We start from the raw sequence: 26,874 nt of genomic DNA, 5'->3' as shown, positions 1-26,874 counted from the left end.
TAACTCCATCACCTTCAGTCACACCACCGAACTCCCATGTACTGACCATTGATGCGTCCACTTCACCTTCAGAACACCCACCATCCTCAGACACCAGCACCTGCTCCCACGAAGAAACTGGACCAAAATCACTGACGACCAGCTCACCTTCTCACTCAACAATTTCACCCCAACCTTCGCGGAAAACGAAGACCACAACACCGCAGCCCGAACCCTGAATAGATGGATCTTGGATAGTGCCAACACCATAGCTACCCTCAAGTAAAAAACAACAATACCCGTGCCAAGAAAGCCAGATGGTTTACCACCGAACTTCGAGAGTCCAGTCGCACTTGCCGCCACCTCGAAAAAGGCCTGGAGGAACACCAAATCCACAGAAGCCCACAACAACTTCAGAACCGCCACCAACGCCCATCGCCAACTCATCAGAGAAACGAGAAAAAAAGCGATTGAAGACAGAATTTTCACCCACGCGCACAACAGCAAGGAACTCTTCAGCATCATCAAGGAGTTCACCCAACCTACCAGCGAGTCCACGGACATCCCTCCCTCACAAGACATCAGCGACAAACTCAGCACCTTTTTCCACCACAAAATCAAGAACCTCTACGACAGCTTCGACGAAGACAACCAACACACTGAACCGTTACCAACTACCACCTACACCCGGAAACCAGCAATTGACAACTGGACAGCCCTTACCCCTGAATACACACTGAAGACGATGAAGTCAATCCACTCCGGGGCCCCCACGGACCCCTGGTCCCACTACATCTTCAACAGAGCAGCCGACATCATCGCACCCATGCTCCCCCACACCATCAACCGCTCCCTGGTGACCGCCTCGTTCCCTGACTGGAAACTCGTCTTGGTCAACCCCCTCCTGAAGAAGCCCTCAGGGAACCCCACTAAATTCAAAAACTACAGACCCATCTCCCTGCTCCCATTCCCAGCAATAGTCCTTGAGAAAGCCATCAACAGCCAACTCGCCACATTCATCGAAGAACACAACATCCTCGACTCCTCCCAATCAGGTTTCAGAATTCACCACAGTATGGAAACCGCCTCCACGCCGCAACAGACGACATGTTCACTCTGCTGGACAAAGGAGAAACAGTAGCCCTCATCCTCCTCGACCTCTAAGCTGCGTTCAACACAGTATCGTACCACACCCTAATAAACAGTCTTCACTGTGCAGGAATCCAGGACAAGGCCCTCGACTAGATTCGCTTCTTCCTCTCCTGCAGAACGCAGTGGGTCAGACTTCCCCCCTTTCCTCTGTGACCCTACACCTACCACCTGTGCAGTCCCCCAGGGATCCTCCCTCAGCCCGACGCTCTTCAACGTCTACATGGCTCCACTCTTCCCCATCATCAGAACCTACGGACTCAACATTGTGATATACGCAACTCATCCTCCCCCTATCCAATGAACGCAACACCGCCAAACAACTTTCGAGAAGGCATGGAAGCAGTCACCAAATGGATGAAAAACAGCTGTCTACAACTAAACACCAACTAAACAGTAGTACTCATGGGGCCAAACCCAAACTCCTGGAGCGACACCTGGTGACCCACGCCCTCTGAAACCCACCAACTCCCACGGACCACGCACGCAATCAGGGAATCATCCTGGACTCCGAGCTCAGAATGGACCGCCAGATCAACTCCATCTCGTCTTCCTGCTTCCACACCCTCCGCCTCCTTCTTAAGACCTTCAAATGGATACCCCGAGAACACAGAAAGACCATCACTCACGCCCTGGTCACCAGCAGACTTGACTACGGCAACACACTCTATGCTGGAATAAACAAAAACCTCACCCGCAAGCTACAGAACATCCATAACGCGGCCGCAAGACTGGTCCTCAGCCTGCCAAGACACTGCCACATCTCCCAGCACCTGCGCACACTCCACTGGCTCCCCGTCGAGGCTAGAATCACCTTCAAGATACTCACCCACGTACACAAGCCCTTCACGACACCGGACCAGCATACCTGAACAGAAGACTCAAATTCCACGCACCCCAAAGGACCCCACGATCAGCCCAGCTCTACTACGCCGTGGTTCCCCACACCAGAAAGACCAGATCCGGAGACCGATCCTTCTCCTTCCTCATGCCACAGCCTGTAAAGACCTTCCGCTCCACCTCAGACAGATAACATCGCTCCCCATCTTTGCAAGAAAACTAAAAACCTGGCTCTTCGACAGACCCCCTCCTTGATGGAATGAAACCTGCAACACTCCTCCCCCCCGCCCCCTTGAGACCCTTACGGGTGAACAAACTCCCAAGTAATTGATTGAAGGTGACAGGTGGCCCCAGATTCCACCTTCTAAGAATGACAGGGGTGGGAGTGATATGTGGAGGTGACAGTGGGGCCCCAGATGCCAACGCGTAAGGAAGATAGGGGTAGTTGTGGCATTTGGAAGTGACAGCTGGGCCCCAGAGTATGTGCGTACATTATCACAGAGTGTGGATTCGGCCTCCACTCTTGTGACAGATACAAAGTGTTGGCCTAAATTATGGATGCACAAAACATTGTGTGTTACCGCCTGTGCTCTGAGTGCTAAACCTAAACAGGGGCAGTAGTCCACGCTTGGTGCACCCCTCTAGGGCACAGCAGAGGTCTGGGACCTCTCGCACATTAAAAACATGCCTTCACTTCTGTGCACACAATACATTGGTGTGAGGCTTGGGCCAAAATCAAAACCCAGGATGCTGCATGTATGGAGCAGGGTACGTGGGGCAGGGGAGAACAACTGCACACCATTGGGGGACAGTCCTGCCCCAACACTTACGGATGGACATGGGGGAATTCAAGGGCTGAGTCAGTTCATGGACTGTGGAAAGTTGTTCACCGGCAACACCTCAGAGAACGATAAGGAAACACAGCACATTCTGAACCCCAAGTGTGCATGGAGGACACTGAACACCGACGCCCCAACGTTCATACGCGTTTTCCAGGTTTGTCCATGTGACACGAGGTGTGATAGGAGGCGGGATTCCATGTCAGCTGAGGAGAGAGTCAGAAGGACTGAGCCTTCTGGGGAAGGGGTAGAGACAGATACACAGGTTGACAACACAATGCACACAGCTGAGGATGGACGTCAACACTCACCGATCTCCCTCAGCTCCTCCTCGTTGCCCGCGTGGGCAGCCAGCAGCTCGTTCACCTTGCTGACGATCCATCCGAAGACCCTGCCGTAGGCCACCTTGGCGATGGAGTCGCGGGCATCTGGAAAGTAAGAGGACGCGGTCAGCAGCCTTCCTTCGTACACACACCCAGACGAGCCCGTCCGGATGACCTGTCGCGGAGTCCATGTCTGACACTCACTGTCTCTAGACAACATGTCACACAGACTGAGGGGGGCTTGAGGAACCCTATCGCAGGACAGCCCAAGGAGGACCCAGGAGGGAAGGGTTTGCGACATATTTTCAACTATTATTGTTTGTTTATTGTCACAAGCTAATAAAAAAAATCACCATATTTTCACAATTAATACAAAATAAAAGCTTTTTTTGCAGTATAATACATTGCATTTCTAATTGATCCCCACACATCATTTTGCAATTAATGCTAAATAACGGAACCTATTTAAACTAAAATAATCCACGTTTAAAATTGATCAGTTTCTAAAATGTGCAAGTTGACATTACAGGAATACAATAAAGCATTTTGCATTTGAACATGTTGTTGTTGCATTTCCTTCAGTTGTGACAAATTACATTCCAGTAAATTGTTGTAAGGTAAGTACCATCTGCATCAGTGTCAAAATTAAATGCTTTCAACTATTTGTTTAGACTGTCTCTCGCCCCGGAGCTGCACCCTTCCAATTCTGTTTGATTCATTTATCGTATGATGGTAAAAACTCCAAAAGTTTGCGATTTAACCGAGGGTCGGTCGAGTCCAGGCTCCTCTGATTGCTGTTCTGCAGCTACGAATCCCACTCTCATTAAATGAGTGTTTAGCAATATGAGGCGTGCATTAGTTAGTATGGGACATATGCAAATATAACACAAGGGAGATAGTCTGTTTGGTCAAACTAAAATATTAAGCTCAGAAGGAATGCTCATCAAACTCAGATAATTTGACTAGCAACTGGCATGCAAACCATGTGCAGAAAATCCTCTTTAGGGGCGCCCCATGACCTGCTCGTTTTTGAGCCTTTGTACCTCCATGGAGGCTGGTCTGCTCAGGATCTCGGTCTCCTAAGCATATAGCCAGTAACTTTTTAGGTTTGGCCTGCAAGTGCGCACGTAGTGCGCATGCGCTAGCAAAACCTCTTGAGTTCTATATTTGATCGATGACCCGCCTCGGTCTTTCATTGGCTAGCTCCATAAATGGAGGCTAGCCATTGGGAGACAGAGGCTGTCAATCGCGCTTTCTCGGGAAAACGCGATTCGGGGGCGTTTCTCGGGCTTTTTTTAAGCCCCGCCCCTTTGTCCCGGGCCGCGATTGGCTGCCGGCCCCGGACACCCCCGTGACGTCATTCCCAGGCCGCGCTGTGATTGGCTGCCGGCCCGGGACCTGACTTGTTTGTCTTTCCCATGTAATATCTTTGTATTTTGGTGTTTGCAGGGGCTTGACAGAGGGTGCAGTTCAGCGAGGGAGCTTCGTGTGGGTGTCCACGCTGCAGCCTCGTGGAGCCTTAAAGGAGTGACATAAATTTTGTGTGATTTCCCGGCTGTGCATTAGTGTGCCGCCAGATGTCAGGCTTCCTCCTCGTGGGAAGAGCTGAAGACACCTCTCTTGGCGGAGGGACACGGCCTACCTCTGCTCGGAAGCATCTCGGCTCCACTGCGTCCTCGCCACGAGCAGGGGCCCCTCTGTCCCTCCACCTCTCCGTGCATCACCCCATCTCCCGTCATCTGTGTGCAGCTCTATGCTGCATCCCCGGCAGGCTTGTGGTGCAGAGGACCACGAGTGGCGTCGTGCACACCCGCCACTCGTGCACACCCGCCACTCGTGCACACCCGCCACTCGTGCACGCCCGCCACTCGTGCACACCCACCACACGTGCACACCCGCCACACGTGCACACATGGATACTCCGCAGGCATGCACACACCCCGGACCTCTCCTCGAGGCGTTTCATTCCATAGATACTGGATTATAAAACCTGTATTATTTACGTCTATGGTAGCGGTGAGCATGCGTGGCCTCACCGTGGTGCTGTCACCACAGTATTGTTCTAGTGCTGTGACACGGGTGCAGTATGTTATGTTTCCACCCGTGTTCGGTGTGTTCTGGAAGGCGTGTTTGCGGCCTGTTCACCAGGTTGCCTAGACTTACATAAACGTGTCGGATATAATGCCGCATAATTAAAGGGCGAGGGACGGGGCCCGTGTTTCAGGGGCGCCCAGGTGGGGAGGGGTCCTTTCGGAGTGGGAGGCCTGGTATTCTGGAGGGAGAACTCAGAGCTGGCTGGAGGCCGCCATACCCCGGCCTGCACTCACGGGCCCTTCTTTCCGGACAGGGGTTCGAGGCGCGCTGCTATCCATTAAGCCTGGATGGGGCCTGCTGACGGTGCGAGGAGCTAGAAAGGATGCCCGCGGCGCTGGTTTTGTTTCCTTTCACGAGCCGGTGCTTGGAAGCAGCGGAGAGTGCTGCCATGGGCTTCCCTCCCTCCCTCCTCGGCAGACATTGTCCTCTTCCGCTGAAGGGTGACAAACGCGGCCATTGTGCGCCGCGCCCCGGGCTCCGAGCTGGCCCAGTAACGGCCTCGCTGCGCTGGGGGCTCGTCGAAGGGCCCCCATCCCCTGCACTCGGCCATACATGGGCGAGTGTGTCTCGATGCTGCTCGGGGCGGGGCACAGATGCCAGGGACTGAGCTCCACGTGTGGTGCTGCAGCCAGACCCTGCATTGCAAGGCCGAGCTGCGGCCTCCTGGGCTGCAGGTAGCGCATTGACTGCAGCGGACTCACGAGCAGGCGCTGAGCCCGCAGGGGATGACTCCTGGACGGAGCGTCACTCCTGGTGGCTGCTCCCTGAGGGGCCAGCACGCCGGAGGGCTCAGTCCTCCCGGGTTTGCTGGCCCCCGGGCAGCCTGTGCGTGGCGTGAGTTTCCCTGGTGCCTGCATCTCTCCTGTGATGTGGTCCATCACTCTCACAGTATGCCCTTGAAGGGTGCTCGGGCGTCAGTCCCTTTGCCCCGGGTCTCAGGGGGTGAGTTTGGTTGTGCACTTAAGCTGTGAAGTTTGCAGACCCCCAGCTCCACTCCATCTCTCCTGTGCTCCTCAAAGTCTCCCTGGGTCTCACAGGGTCGCTCGTCTTGGCTTTGATTGGCCGCCCTGTCGTTGCTGTGGACGTCAGCTCCCCCCCGTCCAAGGGCTGGTACAGAGGAGCTGTCAGGATTGTGGCTGCAGCCCTCAAAGTCTTATTGATTGAATGGAAGAAAGTGGATTTGTTTTCAATTAGCCATGACTAAGAGAGGAAGCCTTCTGTGACGTCAAGGCCGCCGAGGGAGGGGGTGGGGGTCTGGTGCCCCACGGGGCAGGTGCCCACAGCGCCCGCCTTGCTTCCCCGGCTGTCTACCCTCAGTCACTTATGTCCTCGCGAGAGAGACATGCCAGAGTTAGCATCGCCCCTGGTGCAAAGACCTGTGGTGTCCTAGGAGTCCTATCATCTGTGGTCGAGGCTGATGTTTCTTATTTTATATCTTTGTTACATTAAATTCCAGTTTTGCTGCTTCTATGAATTGTTCTCGTGCAATAATTATAGAAAAATACAAAGGAGCGAGGGACTATGTTTTGGCCTGATTTCATGTTGCGGACACTCAGCACAAACTGGTTGTATTAGTTTCAAAAATAATTTGTACCACAAGACTACTATGGCGGCACAGTGGTACCTGCGCTGCAGTATTCAGCTAATGTAATGCCACCTTTTGGACCTTTCCTGCGTTAACACAAGAGGACAGGCAAATAAACACCCGCCGCTAAGTTGCAGGCAACAGAAAGTTGTAAGTCAGAGCACCCGGTTTGGCGCAGTTGCACTGGCGGCTACCTTACTGTGTCCGTGACTTTGTAGATTAACCGAACAGCGGCAACGCCGTGCACGCATGTTTCTTATCTTTTAGCGGCCTTTTGTGTTTCTTGTACCGTGTGGTAGAAGCAGTCAGTGGTTGCATGTTGCCTTACAGGCCAGGCGGTCCTAGTTTCTCCGAGCCCTGTGTTGCAGTTTGCATTGCAACCACGAACAAAAAAAAAATGCGCCGAGATCACACGCTGCACCCGGATCCCGGACAGCAGCGCCGAGATCAGTCGCCGCACCGGTGCGCAGAGGCGGGTTACCGGGAGTCTCGCAGAGGCCGCCGCTCCCAGTTGCACTGGCGGCTGCAGGTGTAGGTTAGGAAGCACCAGAGCTGTAGTTGCGGCTGGCGGGGTTCCGGTCCGAGGGATGCCCAGATGTAAAGGAGCATCAGAATGGTAGCTTGAGCCGGAGCCATAGCTTGAAGTGAAGTCTTGTACTTCGGGGGGACACCAGACCTCACAGGCCAGTTTTCGAATCCCACCAAGGCTGAAAAGGTAGCCACAGGCTAAATAGTTGGGAGGGCATATGTCTTGTGTGTATAAGAGATGTATAATGTGGCCTGTGTATTAACTAATTAAACATTTTACTTAAACACTTCTGCATTTAGACTGCGGTTACATAAAAAATGTCAGCCTGTCATTTATTTTATGGGTTCTGATGTTTTCCTTATTTTGCAAATTTGGTTGCAGTGCTTCTTACTCTCCTGTTTGTGGATTGGGTCTTCCCTCCATGATCACGCCCATCGTTGCAAGATCTCTGATTTATTCTTATCAAGTAGAGCTGCTTCCCTGCCCCCTCGGTTTTGTGTGTGCCTCTGTTGCCTGATTGCGACCTGGTTTTGTGTGTGCCTCTGTTGCCCGCTTGTGACCCGGTTTTGTGTGTGCCTCTGTTGCCTGATTGCGACCCGGTTTTGTGTGTGCCTCTGTTGCCCGCTTGTGACCCGGTTTTGTGTGTGTGTGTGGGTGCAAATGCAATAGGTGTCGCATTTGCGAGAGATTAGGCTATTGGCTTTGTAAATGACAATGCCATTTATTTAGGTTTTCAAAGCCAACACATAAATAAAAATGTTGTCATTTACAATGCCAATAGCTTTAACTTTTCCAAAGGCGAAACCGTTGCATTGTAAATGCTTGTTCTTGAGATGCGCCGGATAAGTTAGAACAGTGTTTCCCAAACTGTGGTCCGCGGACCCCCAGGGGTCCGTGACACATTCCCAGGAGGTCCGCAGGCAACAGTTTTAAAAGCACAGAAAAGTTTCTTGTATAAATAGCAGCCTTCCAGCAACAATAAAAGTGTCAAGATAATACCAGTGATTAATGTACCTGCTGGAGTGTGAGGAGAGTTTTGTTTAGTGGCAGCTTTGACTTAACTAATGTAGCACAGAGGGTTAATGTGCCTACTGCAAAGAATGAGTAAAATGCATTTTAAAAACAGCATTTTATGTGCATGGGTTTGTGGTTACTGTTTTTGTCACAGAGATTCTTTTGTTACTGTGCACTTCGTAATGCAGCAGGGACCAGGGACCTCTGCCTGCCCTTAGAAAATGAAACGAAAACGTTTCATTTTCTTTCTTTTTTTTAAATGCATGGTAAATGGGCTGCATTTTTTTTAAACTGCTTTATTTAAAAGCAGTCCCAGACTTGGTGGCCTGCAGAGCCCAGCAGGCACCATACCTAGGAGGTAAATTGCGAGAGGCCCCTTGCGCCTCTTTTACACCGCCATTGCGTCACTTTCGTGATGCAGCGGTGGCGCAAAAGATACGCCATGGTGCAGGGTATTTACAACGTGACGCATCTGGGAGATGCGCCATGTTGTAAAGTCTGCGCCAGAAGGAGGCGTTCCGGTGCAGGAACGCCTCCTAAAAGTGGCTGAGTGAAATCTACAAGATTTCACTCAGTCACTCTGGGGCCCATGCTGCGTCAAAACCCTGCGCCTGGTAGAAGCAAGCGTAAGGATTGACGCAGCATTAACAAGATTCGGCCCCCCCCTGAGCCTTGCTGGAGCTGCGTCGCGCTTGCGACGCAACTCCAGCAATGCGCCACCTTTACGGCACAGATGCGTCGTGCATCTGTGCTTTTTTGCCCCATGAGGCGCAGCATTGTAAATGCGGCGCATCAATGGTGGCAGGGCTGGGGCGCACAATAAGTGGCGCATCCCTGCTGATATGCATGGATGCGTCACTTATTGTAAATCTGCCCCTAAGTACTTTGAGTATTTGTTTTGTGTGCACACGTATGTATTTTTTTTCGAATTACTGTTTTAATATTTGAAATTTAACTCATAAAAATTGCTTGGGGGTCCCCGGCTTCCAGTGGTGACTCACTGGGGGTCCTCAGGAGTCAAAAGTTTGGGAACCACTGAGTTAGAAGAAGGTCTGCTGCCGGTTTCAAGGTGACGTATGTTTGAATTGTCATGCAGGTGTGTGATCGGCGCGAAAATATACTTTGATCCGCGACTGGCGAATGGATTTCTCCTGCTTTGCTGAGCGTTTGACAAAGTGGGATGCGTCAAACTTAGATCCTATAAGTCAACTTTATTGGTTATTTTTTATGACGATAACAAATATTTGTTGTAGTTCGCGTTTGTATCGTCAATCAGTGCCATAAAGCGTTGACTAGAGGGCTGGACTGGTTCTTTCGTATTTTGTGCCAGGATGTGGTTGCATGGTATCGTCTTGCTATGTTTTGCTGGATGAATTCGGATTCCAGGCGGAGTTGAGCAGGTGAAGCATTATCAGGAAGACCAAAAAACACGTTTAAACATTTTGATCTGTGATCTATCCAGCATTTTAGAATCTTGACCACGCCTCACCATACTTGCGGAAGTTAACGTGGGAAGCAACTTTGCTTTGATAACAGCGACCAGTGGTTTAAAGCGGCTCCATCCAGTTTTTTTTCAAGTGCGCAGAAGGCATATATTAAGGTGGTATTTTTTCTAACCATACACTGCTGATGTATCTGAAAGTTCAAGTTCTTGTTAAAATAGAAGCCTAGATACTTGTAAGTGTTGACTTCTTCTATGGTTGCATTGCCCAGTCTGATATTCAATGGAGTGTTCAGATTATTTCCTATTGACATGGTTTTTGTTTTTGTGATATTAATTTCCAATTCGTTGACTTTTGTGAAAGACGCAGTTTCCTTAATTAATTTGTGTAGTCCCACCACCGTGTGACTTTTCAACACAATATCATTTAACTATTAACTAAGGAAACAGGTTTTGTTGTGAAACAGTGAGTGCAGTTTGGGTGGAGGCCCTTGAATGTCTGGGCATTCGAGCTCAACGGTGAACACCTGACTTTACAATATCAACATCTGGTGCTGCTTTAGGAGGCGCAGAGAGGACTAGTGCTTAGACGCCTCCGGGCAGTAATGCGCTCTACAAATCCCACTAACATAAGCTCATGAATGAATCTGTAGGTTTCTCGTGTCATCATTCGACCGTCTCACTGATTCGGAGTATGCGCCTGCTGTTGTCTCTACACTCGGGCTATGCTTATGCCTGCTGCTAGGAGGAGGTAGGAAATGGATTTCCCCATCGGGGAGAGGATGTGGTCCGTCGGCTACACTGCTGACTTTGGTGCTGGAAATCAGGGTTCGAGCCTCGGAGTCGCGTCCACATCCTGTGATTCTGGGTAAATCACGTCATCTCCCCGCGCCTGAATGTGTCATGTAAATATAATGCTCATGTAAAGCGCTCCAATGCCTTCGGGTCGAGTTTGCGCTACATAAATATGCAAAAACAAAAAAGAAATTGGCATCATCGTGAGATAGAGGCCTCATTCCCCCCACTCCCCCCAGGAGGATGAGGGGTGGGGCAGGGGGCAGAGTAACCCTTGTGGTAGACCAACAAACAAGCCTCTCCCACCACAGCCCTTCCAGAGTGCTTCTGAGCTGCCATACATCAGGGGTACGGTACCAGTGTGTCAGTATTATATATACATTTTATTTAGAGTATAGACACACATGAGGGTTGGAAGCCTCTGCCAAATAACCTTCCGGGTCTCCTCCAAGATGTCTACACCTAGTCCCCTCTCCCGTTGCTTCACTTAAGGAGGTCTCTTGGGGAGGGGAGGGGTCAGTTGTGGTAATGAAGAGGTCAGGCAGTCCATGTAGTGAGCAGGTCGTTTTATTCAAGTAAGATGTTTCCAGGTAGAGCCCACCAGGAGCAGCCCTCCCGCTGCTCAGCCCATGCTCCAGCTGACTCTCTGCACATCCAGGCACCCTCACACCCCATCACACCCCCACGCATCCCCACGCACACCAACATCCCACAACACATTCACCCTGGCTGAGCAGCAGGTAGAACATCAGTGTCCAGCCACAGAGAGACCTTTGCTCCTAATACTCTTAGTGTCTAGAGAGTCCATCTGGGTTTCCTCCCGGTCCAGCGCTCCCGGGCGGAGTCTCTTCCTGCCCAGTGCAAAGATTATGAGTCTATAGATGTCTTGCATGGTCAAGGCGTAGTTCTCCAGGAGCTCAGCCTCCATCAAAGGTCAGATTATTATAAAAAATTGGGCAACTATGGCGGGGGACCCCAATTCCAGGTGAAAAATCCTCGGCCTGACAACCCCGGGGAAAATCCAGTTTGTTGGCCAGAGGGGTGAGGGGAATGGGTAGGAAGGGAGAGCCCGTTCGCACCGTATACTTTACCAATAGGTCAGTAATCTAGAGATTAAAGGCATAGCGGGGTGGGCGGGAGGGCGGCTCGCCTGAGCCACGCCCTGCAGCCTTAGTAGACCCCCAAGTGGTATCGTCTGACATGTTTATTCCCCCTGGATCCACAGTTTATCTTCAGGATCATAAATCCGATCTAAGGGGGCGCCTCTGTGCTGCCAACATGTATGTGGTTATGTTGGAAAAGACTAGCTCCCCCTCATTTGTGGCGCGGGGGAGGTACCCTTGTCCCACTTGTGGGATTTGCCCCCCCGTACTAATTGGAGCATTCTCAGATGAAGCAGTGACTGTGTGGTTTTGGGAATTGTGAGTAGGAGGATATATAAGACCGAGCAAAGAGGCATGAAGTTCCTTTTGGGGCTAGTCAATGCCCCAAGCCAGGAGGTTTCGAGTTCGCCCCATCCTTATAGGACCTTCAATAGGCCCGTAAGCAGTGGGGGGCGGTACTTTCATATAAAGTTGGTAGGTGAATCCCCAGATATTGTATAGTAGAATCCGCCCAAGTGACACCGCCCTGTTGAGTGGGATCCTACAGTTGATCCTGGGATCCACCACTCTAGTCCCTGGGATCTGGAATAGTTCATTTTTAATCCCGACGCCGGCGCAAAGCGATCTAGTTCCGCCTGTAATGCTGGGATTGTGGTCTCTGGGTCGGTCAGAAAGAATAGAACACTGCCCGTGACCAAAGATCGTTCGTGCCCCCCACGACCCACCCACTCCTCGGATGGTGGGGTTATTCTGGATCTAGAGCACTAGAGGTTCCAAGGCCAAGGCAAAGAGGAGGGGCAAGAGAAGGCACCAGTGGCGGCCGCTACTAAGAGCGGGTGATGGGGCGAGGGGAACAGCAGGAGGAATCCCAAAAATATAATTCAACTGACTTCCCCGTGTGCCACCGCCCTGCTCGGTCTCCTCCGCAACAGGAGGGTCCCAGCCCCCCAAAATCCCCTGTCCAATCACAACGCTGCCTTAAGCTCTGGGGGCCACTTGGAAGCCAGGCAGAATGGAAACCCTACAAATACCGGGTCTGGCCCAAGGAGGTGACTGACAGGGGGGGACACTACTCTTGAAGGCTGCTTCAAAGAGTTATTACTGCTGACCGTCTCCGCGGACAGTCCTCGGTTCCGAAAGGCTCTCCGCCCTTAAATATGGTCATTTGAGGGCTGGGCCTGCCTGTGTGAGCAGCCCTCGGGCACCCGATGGGAGGCGGCCAGGGCCCGGCTTACAAACACAGAATAATAAGAAGTTGTGCTCGGGTGGGAGGTGAATCAGAGGCTTCGCAGACATCTCTGTAACCTTTTCTTTCACCTCCCAAAGATGACAGGAGCCGCTATGTGTATTCCAGTATTTATTTTCTATATTACATCAGAGAGCGCCGAGCCGCTGCCTGTTACCGGCTCCGGCACTCACGCTCTTTTCTCTGGGATGCGCGCGCATCCCCAACATGGCCGCGGGCGTGCCGCGTCATCACGCTGCCTGCGCCGACTAGAGCGCTAACATTACATATCTCCCCTTTTAACACTAATGAACAAAACGTGAAAACTATAGTCCATCACCCATGTCACAGTCCTGGAACCTGGATGGTCTCACCACCGCTCTCCCCCCTCGGGTGCGTCTTACCGGGGTGGCAGTGTCCTCTCTCTCCTGAGTCTCTCCACTACCTTCTCCTGGGCTCGGTTCAGCTGGGCTCCCCGTCGATCTCCTTATACTCCTCTCCATTTCCATGCTGTGGTCGACATTACTGCCTTGCTCCTCATTCAAGCCTCCCACTTCTGTGTCCACATCCAAGTTGGAGAGCTCCGTCCCCTGTTCAAACTCCGCTGTTCCTCCCTGCTCCTGTTCGCCGGAGTCCCATCTTACTATTCTATTGCACCTTGCCATCCTGTCTTGAGACCATACATTTCCGTCGCTCAACAAGGCCGCTCTGTCATACACTTCCTTAACTTGGAGCGGTTTACTGTACTTGCTGTCCCCTTTCCTTTGTAATGTCGCCAGCTTGACTCTCACCCATTCGCCTTTCTCCAATCCAGTGTCTCTCACATTCCTACGCAAGTTGTAGTACTTGGCATAAACTGCTTGTGCCTTCTCCAGATTGGCATGAACTATGGCAGGGGACCATTGGCTGGTCACTGTTTTTTCCTTCCACACTCTGTTGTCCCTCGTGAAAGGGTCTCGGCCCCTCAATATCTGGAAGGGGCTATATCCTGTCCCAGTGGGTGTGATTCGGTAGGCCCATATCATTTTCCATATTTCCTTCTCCCAATCCTTATCACTCATTATGGCCGCCTGCACCGACCCCATCACCACTCTATTAAAGCGCTCTACTAAGCCATTCCCAGCTGGGTGGTAAATAGACGTGTGTTTGGACAGGATTCCATTTCTTTCCATGAATTTAGTCCACTTCTCTGAGGTGAACTGAGGCCCATTGTCACTTAGTATAGATTTGGGAATACCTTCTCTTACAAACGTGTCATTCAGGAACCTTACAACTGTCTCTGTGTCCATCACTTCTGCCACCTTCACTTCTGGCCACTTGGAGTACCTGTCTATGAGGACTCATACATACTTTTGGATTCCCTGTCCATCTAAAATTGGGCCCAAGATGTCAATGGACAGTTCTTCCCACAGGTTCCTCGGGGACTCGAACTTCCCCAGCGCTGGCCTTAAGGGCTTAAGTGTTTTGTCCGCTTCTTGGCATTGTGCACATTCCCTGACGTACCGTTCATCCATGCCCGGCCACTAATATCCTTGTTTAGTCCGTAATTTCATCTTTCCGATCCCCAGATGTCCTTCGTGGAGTATCGCTAGTAACCTTGGGACGATTCCTGCTGGGGGGATGACCTTATCTCCTCTGTATACAAATACTCCCTTGTCGTCAACAGACAGTTCCTCCCTGATTTCGTAATACTTCCTCAGATTTTCATCCAGATGTCTCTTTTCCGGCCATCCCTTCACTATGCACTCCTTCACCTCCTGTGAGCCACCATCCTCTTTATAGGCTTCGTGCCACTCTTGGTTGCTGATGACCCTTTCTTGGTCCTCCGTCAATGCCACCATTTCTCCTCCGACTTCTTCATCCTCTGCTTCCGTCTCCATTGCTGCCGCTCTGCTCAAATAGTCGGCTACTTTATTTCGACTGCCCGGGATATACTCCACGTCGTATCTGTATTCCAACAGCTTTAACGTCAACTTAGCTATCCTGGGCGTGGCGCTGGCATGTCCACTTGAGGTTAGTACTTTCACTAATGGTTTGTGATCCGTTTTCAACTGGAACCGTGTGCCCCCTTAGAAATTGTCGAAATCTTGCCATTGCCCACACTACGGCCAGCATTTCTTTTTCTATGACGCAGAATTTTTTCTCTGTATCACTCAGTGTGCGTGATGCAAAACTCAACGTTAACACCACTCCTTGGCCTCTGTCCTGCATTAACACTGCACCAAGTCCCTTGTCGCTGGCGTCCGTCGTGAGCACCGTTCGATCCTGGGGATCGTACCCTTGCAGGGGTACCGCGCCTACCACATCTCTCTTTACACTCTCAAACTCCTGCTGTGTTTCTTCCGTCCAGCTGAATGGCGTCTTCTCCCTTGTCAGTTGTCTCATGTGGTGGGTCTTTGTTGCAAAATGTTGAACGAATTTACTATAGTATTCCGCCATGCCTAAGAAGGATCTGACGTCCTCTCTGTTAGCGGGGGGCAGTGCGTCACAAATTGCTCTTACATTCTCAGTTTTTGGTTTGATTCCTTGCACCTCTATTTCGTGCCCCAAGTAGGTCACTGATTCCATGCCCAGGCGGCATTTTTTCCACTCCGCCGTCAGGCTCTTTTCCTCCAGTACACTCAGAACTTTGGTTAGCTTGGCGTCGTGGTCTATCCTGTCTCGCCCCATCACCAGGATATCATCCTGAAAGTATTGGATGCCATCCATGTTCTTGAACAGTTGGTGCATCAATTTTTGGAATACTGCCACTGCCAGTCCGAACGGCATGCGACAGAACTGGTAGCACCCAAAGGGGGTGATGAAGGACGTCAATCTCTTGCTCTCAGGATGTAATGGGATCTGGTGGTATGCAGAAGTTACGTCTATGGTGGAGTACCACTTTATTCCTCTGGTTTTTGCTAGCATCTCTTCGATGCGGGGTAAGGGGAACTTTTCCACTACAATGTTCTTGTTGAGCTCGCGGAGGTCAACACACAGCCTGACCTTACCTCTGGGTTTCATTACCACCACGAGTGGTGCCAACCATTCTGCGCATGTGATGGGTTCGATTATGCCCTTGTTCTCTAGCTCTTGTAGCTCTTCCTGCACTGCCTCTCTCACGGCCAGGGGTACGTTTCTCACCTTGTGCGATACCGGTACCGCTCCTTCCTTAAGTACAATCTTGTGTGTAAACTTCTCCAGTCTTCCCACCGTGCCTCCAAATACCTTGGGGTACTCCTTCCTCCACCGGTCTAAGTCAGGCCAACTGTCTTGTTCGGTGAGTAGTATCTGAACCTTTTCTCCCGGGTCTAGCTTGATGCCCAGGTCCCCCTGGTCCAACCAACCCAGGACTGAAGGTCCCTTCTCCGAGACGTACAGTTTGCAGATGGCGCTGCGCCCCCTGAATTCGAACTTCAATGGTCTGAACCCTGCCATGGGTATGCGATCTCCGTTGTACGTGACCGGTCGTATGTCCAGACGCTCCAGTTCCGGGCTCAGTGTCGGCTTAAATGTCTCGTTCCATACCGCCCTCTGGACTATTGTGTAAGGTGAGCCTGTGTCCGCTACTATACTTATTGGCACTCCTCCAATCATCATATCCAACACTAGTTTGGTTGACCTCTTGGTGTCGACACAGTGTACTTGGTCGTAGATGCATAACACGGTGTAGTCTTCTTCGTAGTTGTCTTCCCCCTGGTCCTCTTGCCCTTGGTCTACAAACTTCACCATGGTCCTGGTAGACTTCCTGCAGCACACCTTCTCATAGTGTCCTACGATCCCGCAGAGCAGGCATTTGGCGCGAAACGCCGGACATTTCCTGTCATGAGCCTCATGCGCCATGCTTCCACATCTATAACAGCTCCTTTTATTATTTCCCGCCTGTTTTCCTGGGGGTCCTGGATTACCTTGCCATCTGTTTGGACTTTTCTGTGCGGTACCTTTGTACTTGCCTTCTCTCCGGGGCCCTTCGTCCTCTATCCTATTTACCATCGGTCTGGTCACAGTCTCTTTTTTCGCCGCCTCAGCACAATGCTTTTCTAGTTCGGCTTTCTTGACTATCACCATGACTTCCTTCAGCGTGGCGTCCCCGCTCACCCATAACTTCTCCTGCACGGCTTTGCTCGCGGTGTGCATCACAATCTGATCTTTGATGAACTCGTCCTGGAATGCAGCGTACCTGCACGTGGAGGCCAATTTACTCAATTCCGCTACATATTCCTCAACCAATTCCCCTATCTCTTGTTTTCTTTGTTGGAAGTTGTATCTGTCGATTGAGACGCAGACCGCAGGGCGAAAGTGTTCATTCAATTCTTCGATTGCGTGGGCGTAGACGTCATCATCAGTACTTGCCCGTTGCTTGGGTACTAAGTTCTTGAAAACTCTGAGCCCCTCCGGGCCTAGGTTGTGTAATAATATTCGTCTCTTCCTCTGGCTTGTAAATTTCTCCTCTTTTTCATCCTCCAGCACTTCTATAAAGTTGTCTATGTATTGTCTCCAATCTTCCCACCGCATGAGGGGTTCCCCTGGTTTGGGTAGGAATGGCACAGGTGCCGTAGCTGAAGATCTTTGGGCGTACATTCTTTTGTGCTTTTCTGGGGGGCCGGTCCCACTTTGGCTCTTGGGGCTGCCTGGCGAGTCGTCCTCCTCCTGCTTCTTTGGCTGTCTCTGGGGGCTTTTATTGTCTTCCCCTTCGCCTTTCCCCGGGGTCCCCAGCGCTCCAGCCCTTGGGGTGTAAGGTTGGTGGGGTCCCTTACTGTCTTACCCCCTTTTTTTTTCTGTGCCCCTTCACTTCCTTTAGTGGGCTGTATGGCTCCTCTGTGTGCAGGTGGGCTCTGCCACGCTCTGATGTTCTTGTTCCGTGGTTGGCGGGTGGGTTTGTTAAGCATATCGTGCTGATCAGTCTGTGCTCCTGCCCAGGGCTCAGTGATTGATCTTGCCTGCTGGTCAGTTTTTTTTTCTCGTTAATTCCTTGTAAATCTTGCCCTTGTCGCCATTGAAACCTTTTCTTTCACCTCCCAAAGATGACAGGAGCCGCTATGTGTATTCCAGTATTTATTCTCTATATTACATCAGAGAGCGCCGAGCCGCTGCCTGTTACCGGCTCCGGCACTCGCGCTCTTTTCTCTGGGATGCGCGCGCATCCCCAACATGGCCGCGGGCGTGCCGCGTCATCACGCTGCCCGCGCCGACTAGAGCGCTAACATTACAATCTCGAAGGTCCCGAAAGGTGTTGGTGCGATGACCAGACTCAAGAGGTTCGCACCGTGGAATTACCACAGGGGCGTGGCTTGGGGTGTAAGGGGGGGGGAGGCATATCTTGTTAATCATCATAGGTGGTGCAGAGTCTGGGGGGCTTATGGACCACTGGTAAGGGAAACAAGTGTGGATTGTGGGGGCTGCTGAAAAGACAGTATTTTGTAAGATAATGTTTTAAGGCCTTCAAAACAGAGTCGAGAGGGTGTGTGTGTGTTTGACTGAGGATTTCAAAATCTCAGGTGAAATCCAACACCTTTTCATACCTGACTGAAAGCTCCTGTTCCCAACTATTTATTAAATAATACATTGATTAGGGGGTGTAACACCCCAAACACCCCCTCGGAAGCTTCTCCCCTAATCCGAGGAGAGCTCAGCCCTGTCTAACCCTCTGCCTTCTGCTTGAATGTCCGGCTCTATAATGAGAGTAGAGTCCGGTCTCCTCCAGCAGGTGGCGCCAGGAGCCAAACTTTGGTAGAACTTGTCTCTGGAGCTCAAACTTTTGCAGAGCATCCGGCAGGGTGGGGTGTCAGAGCAGCGACCACAGACCACCGACCCCCGGGCCCCTGCCTCCTCCCACGAGTTAATCTGAAACACAGGGCTGCGGGCCCAGCTCATGAGAGATCACATCTCAAAGACAGACTGACACAAAGACAGAGGGCTGAGCTGACTCAAAGAGTGAGCCAGGGATGCTGAGTGTGCGGAAATGTGTTTCCATTGGCCAGGGGGGATGGAGGCGGCTGAAGCAAACACAATATCCGCAGGAATGAATGCAGGAAGTGCGTGCAATGCTTGGTGTGAGCTGACACCGCGCTCTCTCGGCCCTGGCCACGTCACCAGGGTGATGCCCAGGGCACAAGTCCTAAAAAAAAGAAGTGTGGGGACTAACCTAGAATGCAAATGACATCACTGCGTGTGACATCACAGGAAGTGACATCAGATCTAAAGCCCTCACATATATGTTCAGCAGGTTTATCATGAGTGCATGGAGCACAGTTCGAGTACACAGGGAAACCCTCCTGATTCACACTTCTGAAAGCCAGGCATAAAACTGTTTCTTTTTGTCAGCGCAAACCTCCTCCACCCATAGTGCTTTACAAGAAAAAATAGTGGTACTTAAATTATTTCAACGCCTCCTAAAGGGTAGTAAGCACTATATAAATTACATTTGTTTCGAGGGGAAAGACCAACACATCTGACCTTCTTACAGTGCAGGCACATCTTGTAAACAGGGACTGAAGGAAGTGAAAGCTGCCTCTCTTGAGTGTGTGTGTGAAGAGTAACAAGGTGCGAACCTTTGTGTCCCCTCTGCTGCATTTGCATCAGGTGTGAGGCTTCGGACTGCTGCCAGCCAGGAGACTCCAACAAAAGGAGGCCTGATGACCCCTGACTCTGCCTTTGTTGAGGGCCCAGCAGGAGTCTGAACTAAGAGAGCCCCGCCCCCGCTGCACCTTGTTGTGATCGAAAGGAGACAACAACGTGCCGGCGCCGCTGAATGTGCCCAGTGTTTGCAAATATCACCGGGACGAATTCAGCATATATTTTAGTGGGACCCAAATTCTTGGCAGGGTGGACGGCGTCCATCCCGTGAAAAGAGTGGGTGAACGCCGTCCACTCGCGTGTACCCGCGACTCGTTCCCTGGTGATGCCGCATCCGGGAGGTGCGCTGCTCCTTGGCAGAGGTCATTCCGGGTTCATCTTAACGGCATTGGTTCGCACGTGAGAGGTGCAATGCCCCCCCCCCCTCACTGCTGGAGGGGCACCCACACTATGTTGTCGACTTTCGCACATTCACATGCACAGGTGCCCCCCAGTGGTACCCGAATAGGGAAAAACTTCAGTTTTCACCGGTCTGCTCAGGGAGGAGACCAGATTTTCAGCACAAAAAAAACAGGCCGGTCATGGACACCAAAATAGGACTAAATGCTGGCACTCCTCGGACCACAACCAACACTTAGACATTCAGGGCGAGACTAACGAAGCATTGCGACTGGAAAAATGCTTTTCCCAATGTACAAAAGCCAAAATACCATTGGATAACGTGTTACCGAACCGCATTTTGCTTTTTTTTTTGGTATTTGAAGGAGCGTGTTTTGGGCATCCCTTCCAAATATTGTATCAGTATAGTAAGCATTACTGTTTTGTGACCGAATTCCAGTTTAGGACTGGTGGCAACCCATTCGTAAAGATCCCTTACCCTTTGAGAATGTAAATAATAATATTTTTAAGAGCAGGCAGTGTTCTGCAAAATTTCATTTTTTCTTTTGAAACACATCCCGTTTTTCTTTACGGAAACGGGCTGCATTAAAAAAAAAAACCTTTATTAAAAATCTATCACAGACAAGGTGGTTTGCTGAGCCCAGCAGGTCACCATCCCAGTGATGGCTGTGATTCCGAACGGGTCGCATATTGCGACCAACCTCAATAATATTCATGGGCCAAGTCCATGTGCAATCCCCTCGGATTCACTGGTGAAACTCTCGGAGTTTCATACACTAAGAATACCGATTTCCTAATTGAGCTTCAGAGTGAGTCACAATTAGGAAATCGGATTTTCCTAATATTAGTGTATCACGCCCCAAGTCCTACAAATATACTTGTATGTCTTTCTTTAGGGCACACACACATATATATGTATATTTGTTGAAAGACTCCCTCCCTGAAGCCTTGTTCAGAGGATAGGAGGTTTGTTGTCGGTGATGGGCTCCACGGAGACGGATTCACCCCTCATGAAGTCCTGTTGTGCTGCATGAATTTAACCTAGATCTCTTGACCGGGGGTGAATGTTTTGATTTGTTCTGCATTCCGTCCATCAATTGTGTCTTTTGCTTTCGCACCCTAAGTGCACCAGGTATGCCCAGACGTGGGCCTCGGGCTCACTTTGCCACTGGAATGAAGCTATCCTGGCTGAAGAGGGGTGAAACCCCTAAACCGGTCCTAGGATGCTTGTTTCCGGTCCAGGGAGGACCTGGCTTGGCAGTTCGGGCTGGACTGTTCCCATTGGGCGCAGGGTCAAGAGACATTTACAGATGGCCAGGTCTAAACTGGGGTGGCGGAGTGAGCTAAAGAATGATGGATTTAACCCAGATCTCTTGACTGGGGGTGAATGTTTTGATTTGTTCTGCATTCCCTCCATCAATTGGGTGTCTTTTGCGTGAATGAGGTCGGCAGCACAGTAGGAGAATCAGATTAAGTAAACTCTGTCCCAGGTGTTATGAGTGGGCCGGAGAAAACATGAGCCTTCATAGCACAGTGGTAAATGTGTATGCTTACCCGACACTCTCTCAAAACTGGTAGATGTCTTTATTTAATAATGTTACTTGCCTGCCCTACATCATGTGTATTAGTGAGTTTACACTAATCACCATTTTAAAAGTTTGATGAATATGAAAAGTTGTGAAACTTGTAAATAAAACCTATGTCCATGTTCTGTAAGACACCTACCAAGAACCACATTCAGTTTTATCCGGGTGTCAGCCTGGATGCGAAGGACAGATGTTTTGGTGTTAATGTGAGTGTGGCGGTCTTAAAGTTAAATTATCTTGGGACTTCTGCAGGTGCAGTCAAGTCTAAAGATTGTCTTTTTTGTCTATGCCAGAGGTGAGAAAGTGCCCTCTTTCTGCATGGTTGCCCCTACTTTTTGCTGAATCGCTGGTGTACTTTGACTGAGTGTGCACTGGGCTCCTGCTAATCAGGTACCCAGGGCCTATGTTCTTTCCCTAAAACTGCATTAAAGCCTAAACCCAAGTGGCATCTCTGGCCACAGGTCATCCCCTGGTAAATGGTACCACAAGTACCCAGGGCACTGTGACCAGAGAAGGACTCTGAGGGCTGCAGCACTTATTGTGCCACCCTTAGGGGCCCTGTGCCCTGACACACACACTGCCTTTGCAGGCTGAGTGTTTTGGTGCAGAACAAAGTGAAGAGTCGACATGGCACACATCCCTGTCCATTCCCTGTCCAGGTCCATTCCTGGGCACTGTAAGTGCAGTGCTGCCATTAAGAATATATGGTGCTAGGAGTTTGTCATTACGATCTCTACAGCACCATAATGGCTACACTAAAATGTTTGGTATCAAACTTCTCAGCACATTAAACCCACACTGATGCCAGTGTGAGATTTTAATGAAAAATGCACACAGAGGGCCTCTTAGAGATGCCCCCTGAAAACGAACCCACCACTAGTGTCCAGGCTGAGCGGCTGCTTTCAGCTGCCACCACCAGACATGTTTCTAGACCCCTGCGTCAAGAGCCTGCTGCTCTTTGTGGCCTTAAACAATTCACATCTGTTGGACTTGGCCCGTCTGGCAGGTCCACCCCCGAAGTTTTGTGCTTATTATATGTGTCCGGGGGATGGTGATTCCCCTCCTGAGTGTGTGTGTGGTGAGAGAGACCTGCCTCCCATAGGAATGCATGGGGGATGTATGTGGCTCTGGCAGTTCCCGATGCGTGGGGCGTGCCGGGCCGTGTTTGGTATGTGTGCGCTCGTGAGGTTGAATGCTACAAGATGACATATGTGGCATGCGTGTGGCTAGAAGGGAAGGGCCCCTTCTAGACCTTGGTGTGTGTATGCAGTAGGTGTGCTGGCGCGTGATTGGTTGAAGCCGGCTGGGCCTTCCCCCACCAGGCTGGCCCCACCCCCCGGGGGTGCGTCCAGTGTCCCTGGCCTGGCCAGCACCAAGAAATTCCTTATAACCAGTTCCAGCTGGTTCTCTCCCTGCCTGCCCCTTTTGGAGACAAAGGGAGCTCCTGTATAAAAGGAGGGTGGGCCCTTTTCTCTCGCTCTTCTCTCTTCCTGCTCCTCCTGACTGGAACCCTGCCAGGCGCTGTTGCTGCGTGGGCTCAGGGTTGGCTGGCCTCCCTGGGCCCTGCCCTGCTCCTGAACTGCTGTTGGGCCTCTGCCCCTCCTAGGGGCTGCTGTACTCCGCCTGAGGTCCTGGACTCTCCCATGGACTTTGCTATCCGTGGCCCTAGCGCTTGGGAGCGCTCCCCTGCTATCCTAGCGCCTCAAGGCGCTCCATTCCCGCTTCTAGCGCTTGGGAGCGCTTTCCTGCGGTCTTAGCGCCTGGAGGCGCTGCCTTTCTGCCCCCCGAGCCCCCAGCGAGTGTCTACCTCGCTTGCCCCCGTCAATGCTGCCCTAATCGAGGGAACCTGGCCCTCGTCAATCCACCCTGTATTCACCGCCGCAGCCCGGGACCCTTCGTGAGGCCCGCCCCCGGGCCGCGCTCTGAGTGGCTGGCGGCCCGGGCTGGGCTGATGACGTCCCCCCGGGCCGCGCTCTGATTGGCCGGCGGCCCGGGGAGCTGCTGCCGAAGGACGGGGAGAGCCGAGACCTGCAGGGAGCGGCGGGAGCCTACTCCGCGCCCCTGCGTCCCCCCAGAAGAATGGCCGCTTCCCCCCCGGGGCCCCCAAGGAGACCGGCGCGTCTCCTAGCCGGTGAGTGAGGCCGGAGGGGAGGCGGGGCATCGGGCCACATTGCCGGTGGCCGCCCCTCCCCTCCAGCGCGAGCACACATGTGCTCAGAGGCCCCCGGAGGCCCCCAGTGATGCCGGGTCCCCCGAAGGGGGCCCCGCTTGCCCGAAGCTTGACCCCTGAGCCCCGAGAGGCCCCGTGGGGCCACCAGTGATGCCGGGTCCCCTGAGGGGGGGCCCCGCCTGCCCGCAGCCTTGTCCCGAGCCCGTGGGGCTCCCACTACTCCCCGAGCCCAGCGAGGCTCCTACAATGCCTGAGCCCCGAGGAGGCTCCAACGTGCCCCGGCCCTGCCTGGGCCCGAGAGGCCCCACCACGTGTCCCTGGCCCTGCCTGGGCCCGAGAGGCCCCACCACGTGTCCCTGGCCCTGCCTGGGCCCTGAGAGGCCCCACCATGTTTCCCTGAGCCCCGAGAGGCTCCACCATTGCCCTCCTGTCCCCCTGAGCCTGCAAGGCTCCACCCAAGTCCCTCAGCGGCCCAGCACTTCGTGGGCCGCTGCCACGTTTAGGCCTGCCCGGGCCCTTTCAGGCCACTTGGGACACCGAGACTCTAAGGCGCCCCTTCCCCAGGACGGTCATCTGGCCTAGGGGGTGCTACTGCCTAATATCCATGTGATGCGGAGAATTATTATGTGTTGCCCTGCTGATGGGGGCCTCTGTTGTGTTATGTACCTTGCCTCATGTATGTCCATGCTGGTTAGAGTGAGTTCTAGTGCTAGTCCTATGAGACCCCGGGGCGTGACGTATTCTAATGCTAAGCTCCTGGTAATTATGTGTTCTAGTCCTAGTCCGAGGAAGCTCCCAGTGTTATATGTTCTAAATGCCAGTTCCATCAGATGTGTACCACTGGCAGTGGTCCCTTGGCCCTGCCCTGTACCTTTCCCCTGGTAACCCCTGCCGTGCCTTGAGCACCTTGTAAAGTGGATGTTCCTATGTGTCCTGTCTAATACAAAGACTATTTTCATATATACCTCGTGTGGAGTTCCTTTTGTGGGAGGCCTGGGATGTTGCTGTTGGTGGGTGCGTGCGCAAATGCTTCACACATGTCCTCCGAGATAGGCCTGACTGCCCGCGCCGCGTTACCTAGAGGGCGAGCAGGGGTCGACTTTATATAGGAGTGGCGGTCTCTGACTGGCTGTGGCGCAAGCCCTGGCCGGCCGGGGGTTCCATTTCCTACAACATCCTAGGACGAGATGCCAAGCTCCCTCCCCCAGGATGGGCAGAATTCACGAAGGGGAAGCTTCAAAGGGTTGCCGCCTTTGTGAGCTTCCCAGGCCACTTGCTGCTTTCAGCAACTGATCACCACTGGTTCTACCCACCACTTTGGGCGGGAGTACTGGCGGGAAAAACAAGTGAGTAAGAGAGGTGTGCCCACCTCTGCCAACTCCACCCCTTAGGTGGGGAAGGCGAGGTGAAGAACAACTCTCAGTCCACGCCATCTTGAAGATAGGGGACTCAGGCAACCAGGGACAGGCACATGCCCCCCTCCCACTGGAGGATGGCATAATAGGGGGTGTACCCACCCGAGGGAAGGGACCCATTGGTCCCTGCCTTTTACCTACCTGTAACACCCCTAAATCTAGTATTTATGGGCACCCCTGAACCTTGCTTCCTGAGATCCAGAAACAACAAGAAGAAAAGAAGAAGAAGAAGGACCGAACAGCCGTGCAGCAGCTAACAAAAGGAAGAAGCTCACTGACTTGGCCCCGGCCCTACAGGCCTGTCTCCCCCTCAAACCTGCTCTTGCGAAATCCCAGAGTGTCCCGCAGTCAGCAATCTCAAAACCCAGGAGGACCTGCCTGCCTTCACTACCAAAGACTGCTTCTCCAGTGAACACTGGATGTGTTCAACTGCAACCTCTGGCAGCAGCCGGAGACCGCAAATACGCCCAACTCTGCACCCGCCGTCCATGGCCCGAGCTTGACCACAAGGTCATCACCCCGGTAATCCTTAACCAAGATCCGGTGACTCCTGACCTGCCTTAAGCCTCCTGTCGACGCCTGCAGCCTAAATCCAGAAGGCCCCCCCTAACCACAACCAGGAGCTGGTAAGAAGATCTGACCCCAAAAGGCACCCCTGCAACCGATGCCCCTTGGCCTTGTGTACCCAAACCGATGGTGCCTAACCAATCCTTAACTTCCCAACTTACCTCTTGAAGTGGTGGTCGCACCCAGAAGTCCTTTGTCTCCCTGCCTGCAGTGCTTTTGCAAACCTGAGGTTCTCCGTTGGAAACAACAGGGCATCCGACATCAAAACAGCACCCTGCAACCAGCCGCCCTAGTGCCGCTAAGGGTGCACCTTTGGTGCTAATTTGTTTCCCATTTGCCCTGAACTAAAGCCCAGAAGCTTTGCTCTCACAACCCAGTGGCCTGCTTGCCAGCAGCCACCAACCCGAGGCCCCTTATCCCCCATTGGATAACATTGGGCCTCAGCAGTCTGCACCCGGCCACCCTAGTGCTGCTGAGGGTGTAACGAGGGTGCATCCTTGGCCCTGGGAGAAACCTTGTTCTAACCCCAAAACCTCAACTCCAAAGACGGTTTACTTACCTAAAAAACGATAACCATATTTTCCTCCATAGGATAACATTAACACTATTTCCTGAAAAAGTTTTTGTGTGGAGTTTTGAAACCTAATAAAATTCTTTAAGATTGTACGATTGAACAAAAACGCTTTTACTCACCTGTTTACAGGAAATGTCCCAGTGCGGCATCCAGGCATACAGCACTGAGTAAGAAAAGTAATCCAAAAGTAACTTACCTGCTATCTTACTGAAAATTCCATTCAAGTCTATGTACTGTATTTACAAGTGATTAAATTTCTCTGAAACAATATTGTATGTCAAACCATAGTACATTTACAATTGCAATTGAACTGTATTACAATCAGCATTTACTACTGTAAAGTATTTATTGCTTACCTGTGCCAAGCTTACTTGGTTGTAGAAATAAAAAAACTAAAAGAATATTTTTATACAAAAACAATTGGTCTGAAGTTCAGTTCTTGAGTGTGTGAATTCATTTGCTGACTGAGTGTGTACACAAATGCTGAACACTGTCCTCTGATACTGCCTTACTGCTCGACCAAGCTACCACTTTAGAAAATAAGGTTCTATCTAACTTTAAACCTCTGCCTACCTCTGGGGATCCACTAGACGCTATGCACACTATATCGCACTTTGGTCTAGTATATACAGAGACAGCTTTCTACACCAGTTAGAAGAGATTTCCATTCTATGTTAATCTTTCTGATAGTT

General features: G+C 51.7%; 1 protein-coding gene across 2 annotated transcripts in view; it reads right to left on the bottom strand.

The window, feature by feature from the left end:
• The window catches only part of LOC144817669 (myosin-IIIb-like), a 446,642-nt gene that overhangs the window by 134,496 nt on the left and 285,272 nt on the right, over positions 1-26,874 (bottom strand). For both annotated transcript variants that reach the window (XM_078674399.1, XM_078674400.1), the window contains exon 10: positions 3,119-3,235. In XM_078674399.1, coding sequence (XP_078530525.1) covers positions 3,119-3,235 — 117 coding nt within the window. The remainder of the gene's footprint in view (positions 1-3,118; positions 3,236-26,874) is intronic.

The sequence above is a fragment of the Lissotriton helveticus genome, chromosome 2_1 (assembly GCF_964261635.1).
Source record: "Lissotriton helveticus chromosome 2_1, aLisHel1.1, whole genome shotgun sequence".
Taxonomy (NCBI): domain Eukaryota; kingdom Metazoa; phylum Chordata; class Amphibia; order Caudata; family Salamandridae; genus Lissotriton; species Lissotriton helveticus.
The sequence above is the reverse complement of the archived record's forward strand: the minus strand, read 5'-3'. Positions and strand labels throughout refer to the sequence as shown.